This window comes from Pleurodeles waltl, chromosome 6 (genome assembly GCF_031143425.1).
Source record: "Pleurodeles waltl isolate 20211129_DDA chromosome 6, aPleWal1.hap1.20221129, whole genome shotgun sequence".
Classification (NCBI taxonomy): domain Eukaryota; kingdom Metazoa; phylum Chordata; class Amphibia; order Caudata; family Salamandridae; genus Pleurodeles; species Pleurodeles waltl.
The window spans coordinates 746,207,783-746,225,727 of record NC_090445.1 but is presented as its reverse complement, the minus strand read 5'-3'; the positions used below and the strand labels follow the sequence as shown (position 1 = coordinate 746,225,727).

At 44.3% G+C, this 17,945-nt stretch overlaps 1 protein-coding gene across 2 annotated transcripts in view; it reads left to right on the top strand.

The window, feature by feature from the left end:
* The window catches only part of ATRNL1 (attractin like 1), a 2,088,076-nt gene that overhangs the window by 678,137 nt on the left and 1,391,994 nt on the right, over positions 1 to 17,945 (top strand). For both annotated transcript variants that reach the window (XM_069239275.1, XM_069239274.1), the window contains exon 15: positions 756 to 937. In XM_069239275.1, coding sequence (XP_069095376.1) covers positions 756 to 937 — 182 coding nt within the window. The remainder of the gene's footprint in view (positions 1 to 755; positions 938 to 17,945) is intronic.

The window sequence follows — 17,945 nt, the reverse complement described above, 5'->3', positions numbered from 1 at the left end:
TAGAAATCAAAGAACACGAGACATCATTATGTCTGTACATAATCAACTTCGGTTCATGGTGCTGTCAACACTGAGCACTCAGCTAAAAGTTCTTTGTCTCCCTCTTGCACTAACTTTTTCCAGATTTCTCCACCTGCCTGCCTCCGAAGAGCATCTATGTAATTTTAATGGGGCTCTGGAAGGTCTTAGGCCTGAAGAAGGCATGATAAAGGTGCTCTTTTGTCCCATGAATGGCTCCCCTGCAAGCACAATTTACCCTCAAATTACATTGAAGTATTTGCCCTCTCAGAGATTTTGGATAGAATTTTATGCCGGTGAAGTCAGTGTCCACATCTTCACCCCCTGAACTCGAGCTCAGTTCTTCAATAGCTTCTCTGCCTTAGCTTGCTCTTGAGGTCTGCAGTTTCATAACTGTATATTAGCACAAGGCACAGCAACCGAGCAATTTTTCCAGCTCTACATCCTCAAGAGGGCATTCTGCCCAAAGACCTGCACCCCACACTCTTATCTCACCATGGACTCGAGTTTCTAATAGGGGCTTTAGTGATTAACAATGGTCCTCATTGTTTGGTTCGTTAAATATTTGCCATCTATGCTAGAAAACAACATGTGTACTAAAGAAAAACATGTTTTCACGCACAACACACAGCCAAGTGTGGATGTTTCCACCAGCAATAATGCCTATTTTTTATTGCCTAGTCTTTCTTGTGACCCTGAAAGTTCTTGCCTGAAAGAATCTCTTCCTTGTTCTGCAGCTCACCTGTGTGGGGAAGGCTGGAGTCACATTGGAGATGCCTGCTTACGTGTCAACTCAAGCCGTGAGACCTATGACAATGCAAAACTTTACTGCATTACTTTAAGTGGAAACCTTGCCTCTCTCACCACCTCCAAGGAAGTAGACTTTGTTCTGGATGAGATCCAGAAGTATACTGTTCAGGTAACTAAGGCGAATAATGGTGTTGCTTTTACATTTGGTTCTATAGTGATGCTTGTTTCCTCTCCTTCTGAACTTGTTAGGCTCTGTGCTTTGATTGTATGTTCCATTTATTTGGTGCTGTTATACAGCTGTAGTAAAATGTATGTGCAAAGCATAAACTTTCTTATATTCATGTTCAGTTGCGGCTGTTTTTCAAATTCTTCATGACGGTCTCAATATAGTGCTTTATAGTTGTATCGTAGAAATCCTCCTCTTAATACTTAATTAAAGAACCTGACGGCTTACTGATTAATAAACAACACATATGTTGTAGCTCTGGCCTAAGTTGTTAGGCACACTTTCTTGTAAAAATGGTTCATGTGTACTTTTAGGGATGGCCTTGGTGATTGAAGGACATATGGCAAGAGTGTATTATGCTACTAGAGATCCTTTTGTAAGGTGATTTACATCGAGTAGAGCATTCTGTGGGGTAACCAGAGCTCTTTAGAGACAAGTCAAGGGCGATCTGAACTACACCCCAGGCCAGGTTTAGATAGTGGACTGATTCATTTTTTGTGTTTGTATATTGGCTCTTGGAGAATAAAAGGGGTGACTTAGTTTGTTCAAAGTGCCCTGCTCTGGGGATGTTTGGAATGTTGTAGGATATGTAAGAGTGTGAGTTGTATTATGAGAGTTGATTTTGGAGTGACTTAAGAGTCAAGGTATGTTTTGGGCTTCTTCCAAAGGAATGTAAGAATGATGTGGTCTGTCAGTGGCCATGTACGCCAGCTAACAAAGACTTCCAGAAAGTATGCAATATATGTGAATTGAAATGCCAGTTGAATTGACTACTACTGACAATAGCTTATTTTTTGTATACTGAAATCAATAACGAGTTGGCAACATAAATCCAAGCCATAACAAAACTGTAGAATGAAAATATATTTTGAAAAGCAGAATAAAACAAAAGCAACAATGTAATAGGATTAAAACGTAGTAATTAATTGCTGATGCCTACTTACTCCAATTGCTTTGATGAGACATTCCGAGGAAACAGTGGGTCGGGATGCTACCCAGAATGATTACCAGTGGTTTAGTCTATTTGCAAATTTTACTCCCATCACGTTTTGTGTATTTGGCAAGATATTCAGATTCAATCAATTAGGCTCCATTAATGCAAAACAATACAAGATGTTAGTGCTTCAAAGTAGAGTGTCTACAGCCCAAAACGTAGGTCATTGGATCATTTTGCAAATTGGGCTAACACTAAAGGGATATAATGATAAATACAACCTTGTGCAAATAAAAAGGGCCCTACTCACTCACCTACCACAATGTTTAATGCAAACTAGCACAAATTATATCTGAGCCCAGCAAGGAAATTCCTATATTTTGATTTCAGGGAAACAGAACAATATGGCTTTATCATTGGAGAATGCCTCCAAAGGAGATATCTTGCCTGGATGGGCCTAAAAAAGTCTACATCCTCAGTAACTTATTTTTAAATGTCCCTGATTCTTCTCGCAGGCACTTTCATGAACCCAAAATAATTATGGTAGGGAACAATGTCTTCAAACCTCCATATGAACTCTCCAAGGTATGGATATCAACATAAGAGAGTAGAGTACATATTTTAGAACAGCCCAGAGAGGAAAGCTTAGTTGGCCAAACTGTTCTACTAAGTGTCCATGGGTGCCCTGCAAAGAGTTACATTAGGTCTAGCTAATTTAATACCTGGTGGATCAGATCAGAGGCATTGTCTCTGGTATACCTAGTGTGAGTTTCAATTTGCGATGGTTTCAAACACCAGGATGTTGGCAGTTATTTGTGCCACACCAGTTGAAAGCATGTATGTTTTGGTCACCAAATTGCTCTGTGACAGCTTTAACAACTAATGAAACCAAATCTTCTGATTGCTCCTTTTTAAAGAAGGGAACACTCCCTGTTGGTCACCTGAATAATATTGAAAGGCAACGGGGTCTTTAAAGTTCTATGGCTAAGCTTGTCCCAGTTGTTCATAAGGCTTGAGATTGAGGTAAGAGGGCTCAGTTATTTCTCCCCCTGCTGCTTTTTTGTAATAGATGTATGTTGATCACCTTTTTATTGTTAGAATGTTTGTACCAGGAGAAGATAACATTCGAAGTGTATTGTACACGTATGTGTTCAGCAACACGCCTTTTAATGGAAAAAAAAATGTTTAGTGGTAAATGTGGCTGTTATTTTCGGCTCCTTTAGCTGTGATACACCGGTTCTGTTCATCACTTCAGTGCTACTGCTGGAGATTAGACTCCATGCGATCTGTGCTCTATCAGTACTTGATCTTGGTGATATATATATATATATATATTTTTTTTTTTTGGTCAACGGTGTATAAACAACCTGTGTTCCCATACATTTTGAATGTCCTCTGGCAGCCTATTTTTCTGGTTTTATTGAGTTGCTGCAATACAAAGCACAGTGTACGAACACAAGACCATACTTATCCACAGTTTCAAATCTAGCTATGGAGTTCATCTTCTTGGTTTGGGTACTTTAAGAAGGTGTGGCCTCTATATCAGGAGGACTAATGATTGTGCCTGTAGATGGCTTGTATTTTGAGCCAGTGGCCTGGAGATCTGTGGATCTTAAGAGTGAGTTAAATGGGTGATGCCTAACTTTCTTCAGTAGATCAGATGGGTGGGCGAACAGTTCCACTGAGATGGTTTTCTTGTGAGTTCATTGTTAATTTTTACCTATGAAATCTGCTTTGTTTGTGTGCAGTACTTCATGGCAATACATAGATGTTTACATTTGAATACTGCTGTGCAATATGGAACTGATAGTCATTGCAGTTGGTGTATCATGTAGGATGGGATATGTGCCTTTAGCATTGGATGCCGGTTCTACATCTTGCCTCCCCTAATCCTTCCAGTTTGCACTGTGATCATTTCTACTGAAACCATTGTAGATCGAACTGCAGTAATCTGACAGGAGAATGCAAGGACCAGTACAACTATTGAGTGCTGTACCTAGATGTGGTTGTGCCGCTCTACAAATACAGGGAAACTGTTCATGGAAGAAAGGATCTGCATTTGGGATGAGAGTTACAGAGACTGTGTGGTTATCACACATCCAAACTGGGCCAAGCTGTTCAGAGGTGCATGTGACAGGCTATACATTTGGTCTTTGTCTGTGATTATTCCCTTCTGAGATTGTACTCTATTCCTTGCCCTAACAAATTAATATTTGTGAACTAGTAAACCAGGCCCCATGGTGGCAGGCATGATTTGCTACCATAGTTTACTGTATCTGTTCACTTTCTTATGGATTAGAATCTAAAACACTTGATACTTGACTCTTCTAAGATGCTCTGACCTGCTAGACGTGTTTGCTGTTAGTTCACCCAACATCTGAGGTGTACTGCAACATACTTCTTTTGCATGCTGCTTTGAGCTTGCACTCTTACTATTTATCTATTGAAAGGACTCTGTGATAGATGAAACTATGAAGGGCAGCTACCAAGGACACTTTTTAATAACACCCATATTTTACTCCAACATGCACATCCTGTATTTTGACATGTGATTTTACGACTTAATTTATAAATGTGGCGTTTTACATCCAGAACATAATACATTTCTTGGCTCAAGAAGGCACTTTCCCCTTTAGCTCGCTCCAAACTGATCCAATAACAAACTTTAGGCATCCTTTAGCTCAGACTTGAAGGAAAGATGTGTTGTTGCTTATAGGCACACGGGGCTTAGTACACAATATAATTTAATACTAGCAAAGCAGAATAGCTTTCTGTCTTAAAGTTTCCTTCATATAGAAGATAAACAGAAGGCCATTCCAGCAAATGTAATTCTTGTTCTGCTGGCAGTGCTTCTCATAGATGGTGAATCAGTGTGTCACTCATATTAATAACAATGTTCTTTTCAGCGAATTTGTTGATTAGCAGAACCTCATCCTCTCTTTTGCGTCCTGTAAAGGTCAGATCTGTGTATGGGATGCTTGCGTACCTTATGTTATGGCCCCGAGATTTGGAAAACCTGCTTTCAGTCTGTGTTGGTGTAGGAGAGGTAGCATATTCCAAGAGAGTCTGTAGTATTTGCCTCTCTTAGTAGTTGGTTTCTCTAGACACGGGCTGGAGGTGCCTGGTGCACAGTGGTGGGGACCTGCGCTTCTGGAGTGAGGTGAGAGTACCTTTAAAAATGGTTTCTTCTTTCTTGGTTGGACAGGTCCACTGTCGATGGGAGTTTTTGATCCTTTTTGGTTTCAGGGCAGTCCTCTGAGTCGGCAGGGGTTGCTGGGCCCACAGGATGCGTGGCTGGTGCAGGTACTCTGAGACAGGCCGGTAGGGCTGGGGCCAAAGCAGTTGTTGTCTTCCTTCTCTGCTGTGTTTTTCAGCTTAGCAGTCCTTCTTCTTTGTAGGCAGGAATCTAAAATCCTGGGTTTAGGGTCGCCCCTAAATTCTGAATTTAGTGGTGTTAGGGTCACATGGAAGTAGCAAATGGCTACTGTCCTTGAGGGTGGCTACACCCTCCTTGTGCTCCCTCCCTTTCGGGAGGGGAGCACATCCCTATCGGGCTAAATCCTCCAAAACAAGATGGAGGATTTTCCAAGCAGGGGGGGTCACTTCAGCTCTGTTCACCTTAGGGGTGGACCTGGCTGATGGGGTGGTGACTCCTTGTTTTTCTCATTAACTCCCATGTCTTGTCGCCAAAAGTGGGGCTTTGTCTGGGGGTGGGTATCTCCACTAGCTGCGGTGCCCAGGGGCTTTGGAACACGAAGCCTGAGCCTTTGAGGCTCACTGGTAGGTTTTACAGTTCCTGCTGGGGGGAGGTGTGAAGCAGCTCCACCCAGTGCAGGCTTTGTTTCTGGCCCCAGAGAGCAAAAAGGCTCTCACCCTAGGGGGTCAGAAACTCGTCTCTCAGTGGCAGGCAGTCCTGCATTGAAGGACTGGGTAAAATACAGGGGGCATCTCTAAGATGCCCTCTGTGTGCATGTATTTTTGTTAAATAAATCCAGCACTGGCATTAGTGTAGGTTTATTATTCTGAGAAGTTGGATACTAAACTTCCCAGTGTTCAGTGTAGCCATTATGAATCTGTGGAGTTTGTTTTGACAAACTCCCAGACCATATACTTTATACAACCACACTGTACTTACAATGTCTAAGAATGAACTTAGACACATTAGGGGCATATTGCTCATGCAGCAATGCCCTCACCTGTGGTATAGTGCACACTGCCTTAGGGCTTTAAGGCCTGCTAGGGGGTGACTTACCTATGCCACAGGCAGTATTTTGTGTGCATGGCATCCTGGGGAGGATGCCATGTCGACTTTGCCTTCTTCCCCCTACCAACACACACAATCTGCATTGGCAGTGTGCATGTGTTAGGTGAGCACAACACATGCTGCAGGCCTTAGGGACCTTCCCTGGTCACAGGGCCCTTGGTACCATTGCTACCTTTTACAAGGGACTTATCTGTGTGCCAATTGTGGAAACAATGGTCAATTTTTAGTGAAAAAAACAGTGGTGCTGGGGCCTGGTTAGCAGGGCCCTAGCACACTCTGTCAAGTAAGCATCAATACCAGGCAAAAGGTGGGGGGTAACTGCAGCAAGGAGTCATTTCCCTACACTGTCATTTACAGACATCTAATTTTCCTTTGAAATGCCCAATACATTTGCAGAGACATGCAGATTTTCTAATAGAACTACATTGCACACTAATGATAATGTGTGGAAATCAGGCTTCTGTGAATATTAATCATTTGTACTTCATCAAGTAAAGTGTCTTAATTTGTTTTGATTCTATTAAAATCTTTGTTTCCATTATACTTTAGAATTTAGAAGTGCTTAATTTTCTGCTTTTCTAATTGCTTAATGTGTAAGGTTAATTTCAGGGTGTGTAATGTATTTAAGTATCTACTTGTCCGTGTGACAAGTTGCATTTCAATGTACTTGTCCTGTAAAAAAAAACTCTACTTGTCTCTTTGGTGCCATGTACTGCTGCAACACATTATGGTATCATTTACATCATACAAGAGCTCTGATGATAGCCTCTCTGATTAAATGAGGGTTAATAGTATAGTAAGGCTTGAATACTTCCAATTTACTTTTTTTATCACCTTTCCAGAGATCTACATACTGGGGCTGTAGGTAGCAGTAAGGAATAGTTACAGGGTTGGAATGCCCTTTTAAGTCTGTGCAAAACTGAGAAAGGTTGTAAATTTACTCATGACAAGAGCAGACATAAAACTTCTTCCAGGGGTGGGAAAAAGGTGGCTGGAGAACAGGAACTTGTAAACGCTCAACATACTTTCGCATGAACACATCTGCACATGTATATTTGCTCATGCTAAAATTCAGTTCTCAAATATTTTGCAGGAGTACAATTTCCTAGTCTACGTTTGTAAATTCCTATTAATAAATGAAATAAGCAAATCTGCACTAATGTAAATATATCTACCCTGGGTTTGCTTTTGTGACTTTGTTTAAGAATTGTGTTCCTGACTTGGCCTGGCATTAACCAATATATTTTGTTTTTATTAAAATTCTATCTCTCTATCCATCTGGCTTTACTGTGAGTGATAGTCTTTTTTTCACAGGCAGTAAATCAGCACACAAAATAGTTTTGTTCTGTGCCAGAATCTACAATGGCAATGTGTGCTTTTTGAGACCAAAAATATGTTTTCTTTTTGCCAATATTTGTTACAGTGGTGAGGGCCTGGCAGCTGCCACAACAATAAAGTTTTACAAAAGCCATGTCAAAACAAGACACACATTGCCAATACACTGACCACCAATGTTGGACCTACTGGCTTTGCCAATGCTTGTTTATTTTAATGTTTCCTGTACTCTTGTTGAAACTGGTTACACAGATTTTTGGTGTGGTGAATGGGGCTGCCAGAAACTCGTTAGTGTCGCGAGAAACCTGTGGGAGCTGAGTGTTGAGCAAATAGCCCTCCTGGACAGGAGTGCTCGGATTATCTGATTTATACAGTTGAGAATAGAAGTTCCTAAAAGTTTGTGCTTTCTCCTCATCTGAATGATGCTCCCCTGACTCATCCCGCACTTGCACTATATAGCCCTTAGTTTGCTTGGCACGTAATTGCCTGGCCAGGAGAGTGCCTATTTTGTTCCCAGTGACATAATGAGATCTCTAGAACCTTAGCAATGCAACTTCTGCCCTGTTCTTGTAAATAGATTGCAGTTTGTCTTTAATGAAAGTCAGTTTCCTCTGAGTCTGCCAGGTAGGAGAAAGTTTATGGGCCTGTTCAGCCTCCTTCAATGCACTCTCCAGATCTTGTTGTTCTTTGGCTTTCAACCGGTAAAGTGAAGACACTAATGAGATGCATGTGCCCCTGAGGACCGCTTTAAACGCAGCCCAGGTGGTGGGGGAGGAGTGTCCCCGGTTTTATTATTCTGAAAAAATTCTCTGATAGCTCTCCGCAACTCGTCTCGAGTCGTTGGGTCACAGGTTAAGATTTTGGAAAGTACTAACGTCTACCCCTTGGACTCTGGAGGGACCACTCCAAACCCACCTCAACCGGTGCGTGATCAGATATGATAACGGGTAAACAGTTGCCGATTGGAGTGATTGTCGAAGTGGCTGGCTTAAAAATATATAGTCAATCCTGGAGTAGGATCTATGAGAGTGGGAGAAGAATGTGTAATCTTTCACCGTGGGGTGAAACCCGCGCCAAGAATCAAGGAGCCCCAATCTGTGAAGAGCTGTCTTATGGGATTTCACAAAGGCACTTATAAGTGGTCTCTGGGGGTGCGTTGTGTCCTGAGCGGTATCCCAAATCAAGTTAAAGTCTCCCTGAAGCACTATCTCACCCTCCGCAAAAAAAAAAAAAAAAAAAAACACGTCAAGGAAGCTCAATAGAAACTGCGTTTGGCCACTATTAGGCGCATAGAGTGTGGCTACCGTACAAGTCCGCCCCCCCAGGGTGCCCTTGACCAACAGGAATCTACCCTCCTTATCCAGTTTGGACCCCGAGTTGGAAGTGCATGGACCTATGGAACAGCAGGGCCACCCCACAATGCTTTGTTGTCGCAGAGGCAGTATATATCTGCGGATAGTGTTTGTGCTGTAGTCTATGACCTTCGCCCTTCTTGAGATGTGTTTTCTGCAATGACACAATATCATATTGGTGGTCGTCAAAGAATTTCCACAGCTGTGACCGCTTATTGGGGGAATTAAGCCCCTTAACATTCCATGTTAGAAAATGTAGCATCATGTTAGTGTGCCCGAGAGGGCCTCGCCTGTGGGTACATCTGACCTAAGTGGTCACTCAGGGTCCCCAGTGCTCCCCCTCTGTCCAAAGACCCCCTGCGTCTCCTTCCCCCTCCACCCCCCAGGCTGTTCATCCATGTGTAGTTGGGACAACAAACAATAATCAAACATAAAAAGTAACAACAAATCAGGTAACAACTCAGAAACTATAAGTTGCTGATACATAAACCTCAGTGTGGTCCTCATGGTTGGGAAGGGGTATTCATCCACCACCACCTCCTGTCAGACCACTCTCAAAAGCTCGAACAGTGTCCGGTGTGAGGACCTCCTTTATCACTTACTGGAGGGATGGTAGGGAACACGCTGGAAGCGCTCAGTCCGCTAGCGCCCCTACGGCCAGATCAGTCTCCAGTCTCTCCCCCGGGGGGCCTCAAGAGATCCCATGCGGCCTCCATTTGAAATCCTCTCCTCCGCCCCTTTGGCGACCCTTCATCTGATGTGGTTTAGGTGCATAAGTCTACATCTTGGGGGTTTTCCTCCCGCTCCTCGTCTGCCTCCATTGATCCACAGCAGTAGACGAAGAGGGGTCCTCTCAATGCTGCGACTTCCCCGGTGCGGTGAGTCCGATGTCTGCACTCTTCTCCTGCACCCCCCGTGCGGACGCCACCGCCCCATACCCCATGAAGTGGTAGGATTTGTTGTTAAGTTCAAAAGCTATGCCGAAGGGGAATGTCCATCTGTACCTAACATTTTTCGATTTCAACTCATCTGTGACCGGACGAAACTGCTGCCGGCGGAGCAATGTGGCTGGAGCAATGTCCTGGTAAAGTGTGCACTCAGCTCCTTGAAAAGTCACAAAGTCCTGTCACCTCCCCCTTTGAAGGATGCGCTCCTTGACCTTGAATGAGCTCAATTTCACCAGGATGTCGCTAGGTCTCTTACTGTTATTGGCGGAGCGACATCCCACCCTATGTACTCTTTCAGCCTGTACTACTGGGTGTTCTTCTCCCAACAGGGTGGAAAAGAGACCCACCACAAACGCCTCCAGATCTGCTCCCTCACTGCCCTCCTCCAGCCCCCTCACTCTAATTTTGTCTCTGCGGGAGCGGTTTTCCAAGTCCTTGCATTTGAGTATCGAAAGCTGGAGTTGCGACTTGAGCTGTGAGACCTCTTTCTCCAAGGGACTTACTTGTTGTTTCATCTCGTGGACCTGCGTTTCGAGATCTAACGTACGGGTCCCCACTGAATCAACGTCCGCCTGAAGAGAGGCCATGCTACTATTAATGTCCGTTTGGAATGCATCCAGCGCGGTCTTAAAGTCAGACGTGAGTTCATCTTGCAATTCCGCCTTGAAATTGCAAAGGGCCGACAGATTGTCCTCCTTAGTGCAATGTCCTGTGACCGCGGCGACACGAGCACCCCGGATCTGGCAGGTGCAAAATAACTAGAGAACCTGCTAGATTGTGGCCTCCGTCGAGGAATAGGTACCCCCCAGACACCTCTCTCACTTGTGCTCCTCTTGCCACTGCATGCATCACTTCCTCCACTGACCCCCTTCTGCTCCTTACTGGGATATGACTCCCCATGCTGAAACCGCCATAGAAATCCCTTTGAAGGGGAGAGAGACCTCAGTCTTGCTACTCCTCGACCTTGGGCCTCCATGGGGAAGCTCCACGTGAGCTGACCTCGGGCTCCATTTTAGGGTCAGGCAACAGCATCAGGCATGCCCCAGGACAACATCATCCAGCCCCCCCCCCAAATCTTCTATGGGGGGCCGTGAGCCGATGTCTTCATTCCCGCGGTCCCCGGCTCGCTCTCCTCCGCCGGGACCGCGCTACTTCCAGCGTCGCTCCAGATGCGGCTGTGCTCTGCCCTTACCGCCAGGTGCTCCTGGAGGGGCTTTACTGCCTCTCCCCGCCATCCTCCCCCTAACTATAGGAGTTCTACACCCCTGTAATTTACAATTTTCTTTTTGTTGTGTTACACAAAAATGGGATCCTATCGCCTTTCTTTCATAGTCACAGTACCCAAGCAAGATTGATGTGTAATTGACTTTACTTTTTTTCGTTTGTAAACGCCAATATCCATGTTAAAAAAAAAAAAAAAAATCTGCAGTGTCAGAAAATATAGCCTGACATTTGATCTCTGTCTTTGAAGTGCATCGAATGTGACAAGATAAATGCAGAATTTAAAGGCATCTTTATTTATTGCTTGCACTTTCACGACCCACCAAAAATCTGCTCACGAACCACAGTTTGTAAAACTTTGCCCCAGATTCCACCAAAGATCTGATTTTAGGGCGCAAATGTGAGAAGGGTATAATAAGCCTCTGACTGGGGAGGAGGGAGTGATATCAACGCTGGAGAACTGATGTTACAGGTAAGTAACTAGTTTCTTCTCCAACATTGGATCTTCCATATATTGACATGCTTGAATAAGATTAGTATGCAATACATGACAATTACATTAAATCCAATAAAAGCAGGAAGCAGGCTCACCTTCACTCAAACCGGTTACAATTCAGCTCTGGGACAGGCTGTTCCTCACAGTAGTGCCTTGTAAAAGTGTGTGCGCTCTTTCAGATGTTTTGCAAAGTCAAACCAGTGTAGAGTTTACAGTTATAGCCGTGCACCTGGATGAATCTGCCATCACGTGTCCCTTGAGCAAACATTTGACCTTGTTGTGGCAGAAAGTGGTGCAGGATGATAACCAACATACAGTCCCCCTGCTTTGGATGGTGGTCACCTTATTATCATTGACCAAATGACATAAACAGTTTACTTCAGTTTGTTACTCAAAAGTATGCCTGATCCCCGAAGGTAATGCTAAAACTGTTAAGGACCCACAAAATCTATGGATAAATATTGCTTTGTATGACTTGATACAACAGTGATTACCAGAGTTACTAACTGGCATTTTTCTGGCTGTGCAACTTTAGACACGCTTCAGTTTTTGTTGTTTGCAGACATTTAAGTTGGTGATCTGTAGCACAAAGCTTCAGTTCTGTTCTGGCACGCCTCCACATTGCAGACTTGCCATATGCATCCAAGTAGAAACCTGCTTGTCCCCTATAACAGACAACCAAGTCACAAATAAATAAAAACTAGCAGTTTTTGGTGACTTTACAACCTTTTTGGAACCTGTGTCAGATGCAAGAGTACATGTGTACTTATACTTGACAATTTGGCAGATCTAGATGCCCTTGTAATTTGGTCCGCTCAAACATAGCTTCTCCTTCTGAAGCAGTCTGTGATTGTGAATAAGGCTATGTTTGCTTTTACCATTTCAAGCACTACTGCTTTTAGAAACCATCAAGGCTTTCCAGTAGTATAAAGCTTTTCCTTTTCTGCCGCCCTGTCTTTCAAGTGGTTTCACCATTGTATCTTAGGAGCATACTTCTAGCTGGCTATAAGTGACAGACATTTATACTGTATTCATCATGGACCTAAATCGCCTGTCAGCACTTTGAGGTATTTATTGCTTTACTAAGCTGACTTAAGCTTTTGTTGGAGGTAATGTGAATGTGCTTTGAGCTTGGTATTATGTTGAATTAATTAGGCTTCCAAGGAATGAGTTCTGTGTTTAAACACAGAGTAAGCCCTGGCTTAAATTACTGAATGGTTGGTGGAGTGGGGCAAGAGTTGACCTTAAGCACATCATTTTATTTAGTGTCGGTGTTTTGTATAATTTGCATGTTTTTGTTCTTTTTCTATCCACAAACCTATGATCCAACCCTTGTTTTATCTGTTACCAAGGTTGTCTATTTCTCTGCTAGCTGTATTCAAATGTGCTGTTTTCAGTTTTTCTTTTTGTTTATTCATTTTTATTCTTGCAACTAGTATTATATTAAGTTACATCCAAATGTATGAGTATTGAAATATCTGTATTAATCTTTACATGCAGTCTTTACAGTAAACATTGCTACATTTTTTTTTACTATCTTCCTAATGCAATGGTTGTAGCAATTTCAGTATATCCCAGTAGAACTTGAAGTGATTGTAGTAGTGGAGGATAGTTTACGGGATCATCCAAAGGAACTTTGATGGTAAAAAAAAAAAAAAGAGAGAAGGGTGAAAACCTACAAAAAGAAAGCCTTCTCAGTATGACACGTCGTTCTGAGGTGTGATGCTTGTTCTCAAATAGCACCTTAAGCTTTTAAGAATCCCCCTTTACACGGAAAAGGTTTTTAAATATCCATATTGCAACATAGATTACAAAGAATAAGCATTGTGTTATTAATTGATAGTAACAATATTATTAGATAAAGTCCGACAAGCGATATCTCCATCTGGCCACAGAGGTAAACACTTTGGTAGTGATGCGAGAGCTGAAGAGCAGAGATAGTGTGTGAGATGTGTGTAACAGGGCAACCAAACAACAATGTAGTTCATAAGAAAAGAATAAAGGATAAACAACATTTCCATGGGTTGACAAAGTGAAAATCTGGTATGGGTTCAGCCTTCATGGATTCACATTGGGCACCACTGGCTCAAGTAGTGGGTCCTGTAATAAAAATAAATTGGGTCTTTGTTCAAGTTTATTCCACGAGCTTGAGCTTTTAAGTCTTACCAAGATGTATAATCAGTACTGTGAAATTTCAGCCCTTTGTCCTAGATTCTCTGCGCCCTGGGTGCAAAGTAAAGCAGCTTAGTGGCTGAGAACTTGATAAACCTTTGACAAAACTAATAGCCTACTACCACAAGTGAACTTGGATTCCCAGGCCACTAACAGGACAGATTCTGAGACTGAGTTCCTGTGCACAGTTAATGGATCTAGAGCAGGACGTTAGTGTATTGGGAGGCAAGGTAAAGCTTCGACTGATCTCCGGAGTCACTGTACAGGAGTACTATTATTCTGGGAACAGGATTGTAACGCATATTTGGTGCTTATAAGGGGCCTGATAGTGTTAAGCACCTAGAGGGCGTCAGTCCCTCACTGAACCTGTTGGTTACATTATAATCTTCTGTTGTGAAGAATCAGGCCTACCAGCCCCGAAGATTGTTTAAAATGTTTGTAATCAGGGTGAACTTCACTGGCCAAAGCGTCCAACTGTAACGACCTAGGGGCAAAGAAGAAAATCGCTGATCTTCCACTTAGTCTTGAAATAGGGTGAGTCGTCTCCTGTAAAGTCAAAAGAGCAGTAATGTGCAGTACATGCTTAGAGCCAGACCATTCTTTTGATGATGTGAGCACCTTCAGGAGATGCAGATCTTCTTGCCACGGATAAGGGCTGCTGAACTGCACACATGTTTTTTGTTCTCTATAGGTTTGTCAGCTGGTCCTACCGCTTGCACTCAGTCAGTCCTCTCTACTCCTTGGCAGTACAGTTTGACTCTTCCTAAAAGGGCACGTCAGTTGGACAACCCCAGAACCTAGGTTAGGGGTCTGGCTTGCAAGAGGAAACAAGATATCCTTTCTACTTGAGCAGCAGAGCTTTCTTTCTAGGTTCAGCCAAATATAAGCCAGTAATGGAGGGTCCCTTGAGTTAATAACTGTGCTATGTTTACAGCTCATAACCTTCAATCCATTTGCTTGCCATGGCTTTTAACACATTCTCACATAGAAGGAGCTGATTGTCCTATTTCCAGGCAGTCCTCAGCACAGGACAGGTAGATTATGTACGTTGGGGGTAATGGGCCTGAAATTTCAGTCCGTTCGTAATGTGGTGTCTGGTTTGAGAGCAGATGTAATGAAGCAGTGTGACCAGTTCTAATCAGACTTGTGTTGTCTTGCAGTGCTCTAGCCTGCCAAAATGTTTATGGATTTCTTAAACGCTAGTAGCTCAGCTACATCATGCAGACAGAAGGCTTTACTCTTGTTGTGTCATCAACAAAGACAGCAGAACATGAAGTGAAACCTTCATCTTGTGCCGCAGTGCACCATGATCCTCACCATCCAGGGACATCCTTACTGAATGAGAGAAGCGTAATCTTGCTACACACATGCCACATGTAGCACACCCTAAACACGCAAGCATAGGTAAACAGCCCTGTTAATGGGGGACAGGTTAGTGCTAAACAGAATGTACACAGAGATAGCTGCTTGTCTTCTCCCTGAGGGTACAGGGAAACTGAGTCTGAGCCATTCAAATGTCAGTCTTCCTAGTCTAGTGCTTGAATAAGGGGCAGAATGTTGGGTATGCCACACTTCGGTTGCACCCTGTAACCAGAAGACATTTCTAGAAAGCTGGGTTTTGGGTGCAGTGGTTCTTTCAACCCCACACACCCCTCTTCCCCCGCCAAAAAAATCTCTCTTTCTCTCTCTCTCTCTCTCTCTCTCTCTCTCTCTCTCCCTCTCCCTCTCCCTCTCCCTCTACCTCTCCCTCTCCCCCTCTCCCTTTCCCTCTCCCCCTCTCCCTCTCCCCCTCTCCCTCTCCCCCTCTCCCTCTCCCTCTCCCCCTCTCCGTCTCCGTCTCCCTCTCCGTCTCCCTCTCCCTCTACCCCTCTCCCTCTACCCCTCTCCCTCTTTTTGTGATGCTACCCCTCTCCCTCTACCCCTCTCCCCCTCTCCCTCTTTTTGTGATGCTACTTTGACTGAAGTGCAATGAGGTTTCTGCTATCAAGGTCCCCAGTGTTTCTTCCCCGAAACAAGACACCTGGGTACCTGATCCTCAAGTAGCCATGCCTTTAGCAAATCTGTAAGTCCCAAATAAATGGTACCTAGGGCAGGAGTACTAAAGAGAGTCCCCCATGACCTGCAGCACAGCTTGAGCCATTCTAAGGGACCCATCACCAAACTCATACAGTCCGCCACTGCAGGCTGCATGTCTCGGTGCAGCTAAAAGTGAAAATGCAACATGGCACCCAGCCTGTATGCCATATCCCCTAACATTGCGTGCAATGTATGCATGTCACCCCCACAGCAGGCCTTACAGCCCTAAGACTGGATGCATTATGTTACATGTGTGGACACATTTGCAAGAGCAGATGTTCCACTGCTATGTCTATGTTGATTCTTAGACATAGTGAGTGAACAGGAAAGCCATTTTAAGTGCAAGTGCTGATCACTACGAGTTCCCCAGCTACACAATAGCTTCGTTGAAACTAGGTATGTTTGGTATGAAACATAACGTATTAATAAATCCTCACTGATGGTAGTGATGGTTTTATTAATACATGCACCCAGAGGGCAGCTTGGATGTGCCTCCTGAAAAACCTACCAACTACCCGTGCACTGACTTACTAGTTTTAGCTAGGCTGCCACTACCAGACATGTTTCTGACCCCCCCAAGGGTTAGAGCCTTTGTTCTTTGGCAGTCAGGAACAAAGCCTTCTCTGAGAGAGGTGTTAACCCCCCCCCCCAACACACACGCACACACACACAGACAACAGGACGACCTGCAAATCTGCATTTCAAAGCAGGGAGCTTTAAAGCAGCCCACCCCCACCTTGGTATGCAGATCTGGCTTCCCTCAGGAGAGAGATGCAGCAACACACAACCCCCTCTGCCTTAATCCCCTCCTGTTACCCGCACTCCCCCTCCACCCCCATCTCCAGGGTACATTTGGCACTTAGGCAGGAAAATGAGTAGTCAGGAAGTCGTGTCCACTCTAAGAACAGTTCCACTATAAAATCCCCTAATGCCCCTAAATTCAGTTTTTAGGGGAGCCCCTGGCACCAGGAAATCAGATTTCTACTGACCTACGAGAAGGACACGCGAGCTGCAAAAGCGAAGACTGACGAAGAAAGAACTGACTTGACATCAGCTCTGCCAGCCTGTACCTGCCGAATTGCACCAAAGAAGTCTCGTCACGCAAACTGTTGTGCCTACAAAAGCCTGGGAGGACTGCCTATCCTCAGCAAAGAACCAGGAACTCCCGTGGAGCAGCTTCCCTGCATCCTGCAGACACCCCAAGAGACCTGAGAGGACTCCGGACCACTAAAACCAGACACCGGAAAGCACCACTGCACTTGTGCCGCCTATCCCGAGCTGAAGGTGGCCAATGGTGCCAGTTTGGTCCCCTCTGCTTTCCAAGGACAGAACACCTTGGACTTGCCCACTGTGGACTCAACGATGCAGCCTATTTGCAGGCCCCTCAATAGCGAGTGCTTCCGGTGATGAAAATCTGATGCCCCAAGATACCTCTACACCTGTCGCCCCTGGCCTGTAGAGAAGAGGACCTAAGATGTCCCAAGCATCATGCAAGCTGAGCCCACTTGCTGGTTCAGCCCGACTGGCCACCCAGTACAAACCTGCAGCCTCTTTTTAACTTGACAAATCCCCATTGACTAACATTGGGCACCCAATGCTGTATTGCACCTCTCCACCCGGCTGCCCCAGTGCTGCCTGGTGTGGTCTATTGGTGTGGCCTTAGACCTTGCCCCATACCTACCTGAAGTCCAGGAGATTGGTCCTGTAACTTGCTGTGAAGTGCCCGAATATAGTACATGTTTTTCCCCTATAGGATAACATTGGGCACCTGATGCTGAATAGCACCTCTGCACTTGGCCGCCCCCGTGCCACCCGAAATGACCTGTTGGTGCTGCCTTGGACCTCACCCCATACTTATCTTAAGTCCAGAAGATTGATCCTGTAAGTCACTACACTATACCTGTATGCAGTGTCTGTTGTTCCATTTCCACCTCTGAAAAATGCAGTGTCAACTTCTAAAACCTGAAATTATTTCTCTTGCAAAATGTACTTACCTGATAGTATTGATTCTGGTGACTAAATATATATAAAGATACTTGTTACTTTTGTAAATTGGTGTGGATCTCCTTATTGACTCGTGCATCTTATAAATTGATTGTGTGCCTATCGTAAATGTCTAACACTCCTCTCTGATAAGCCTAAGACTGCTCAACC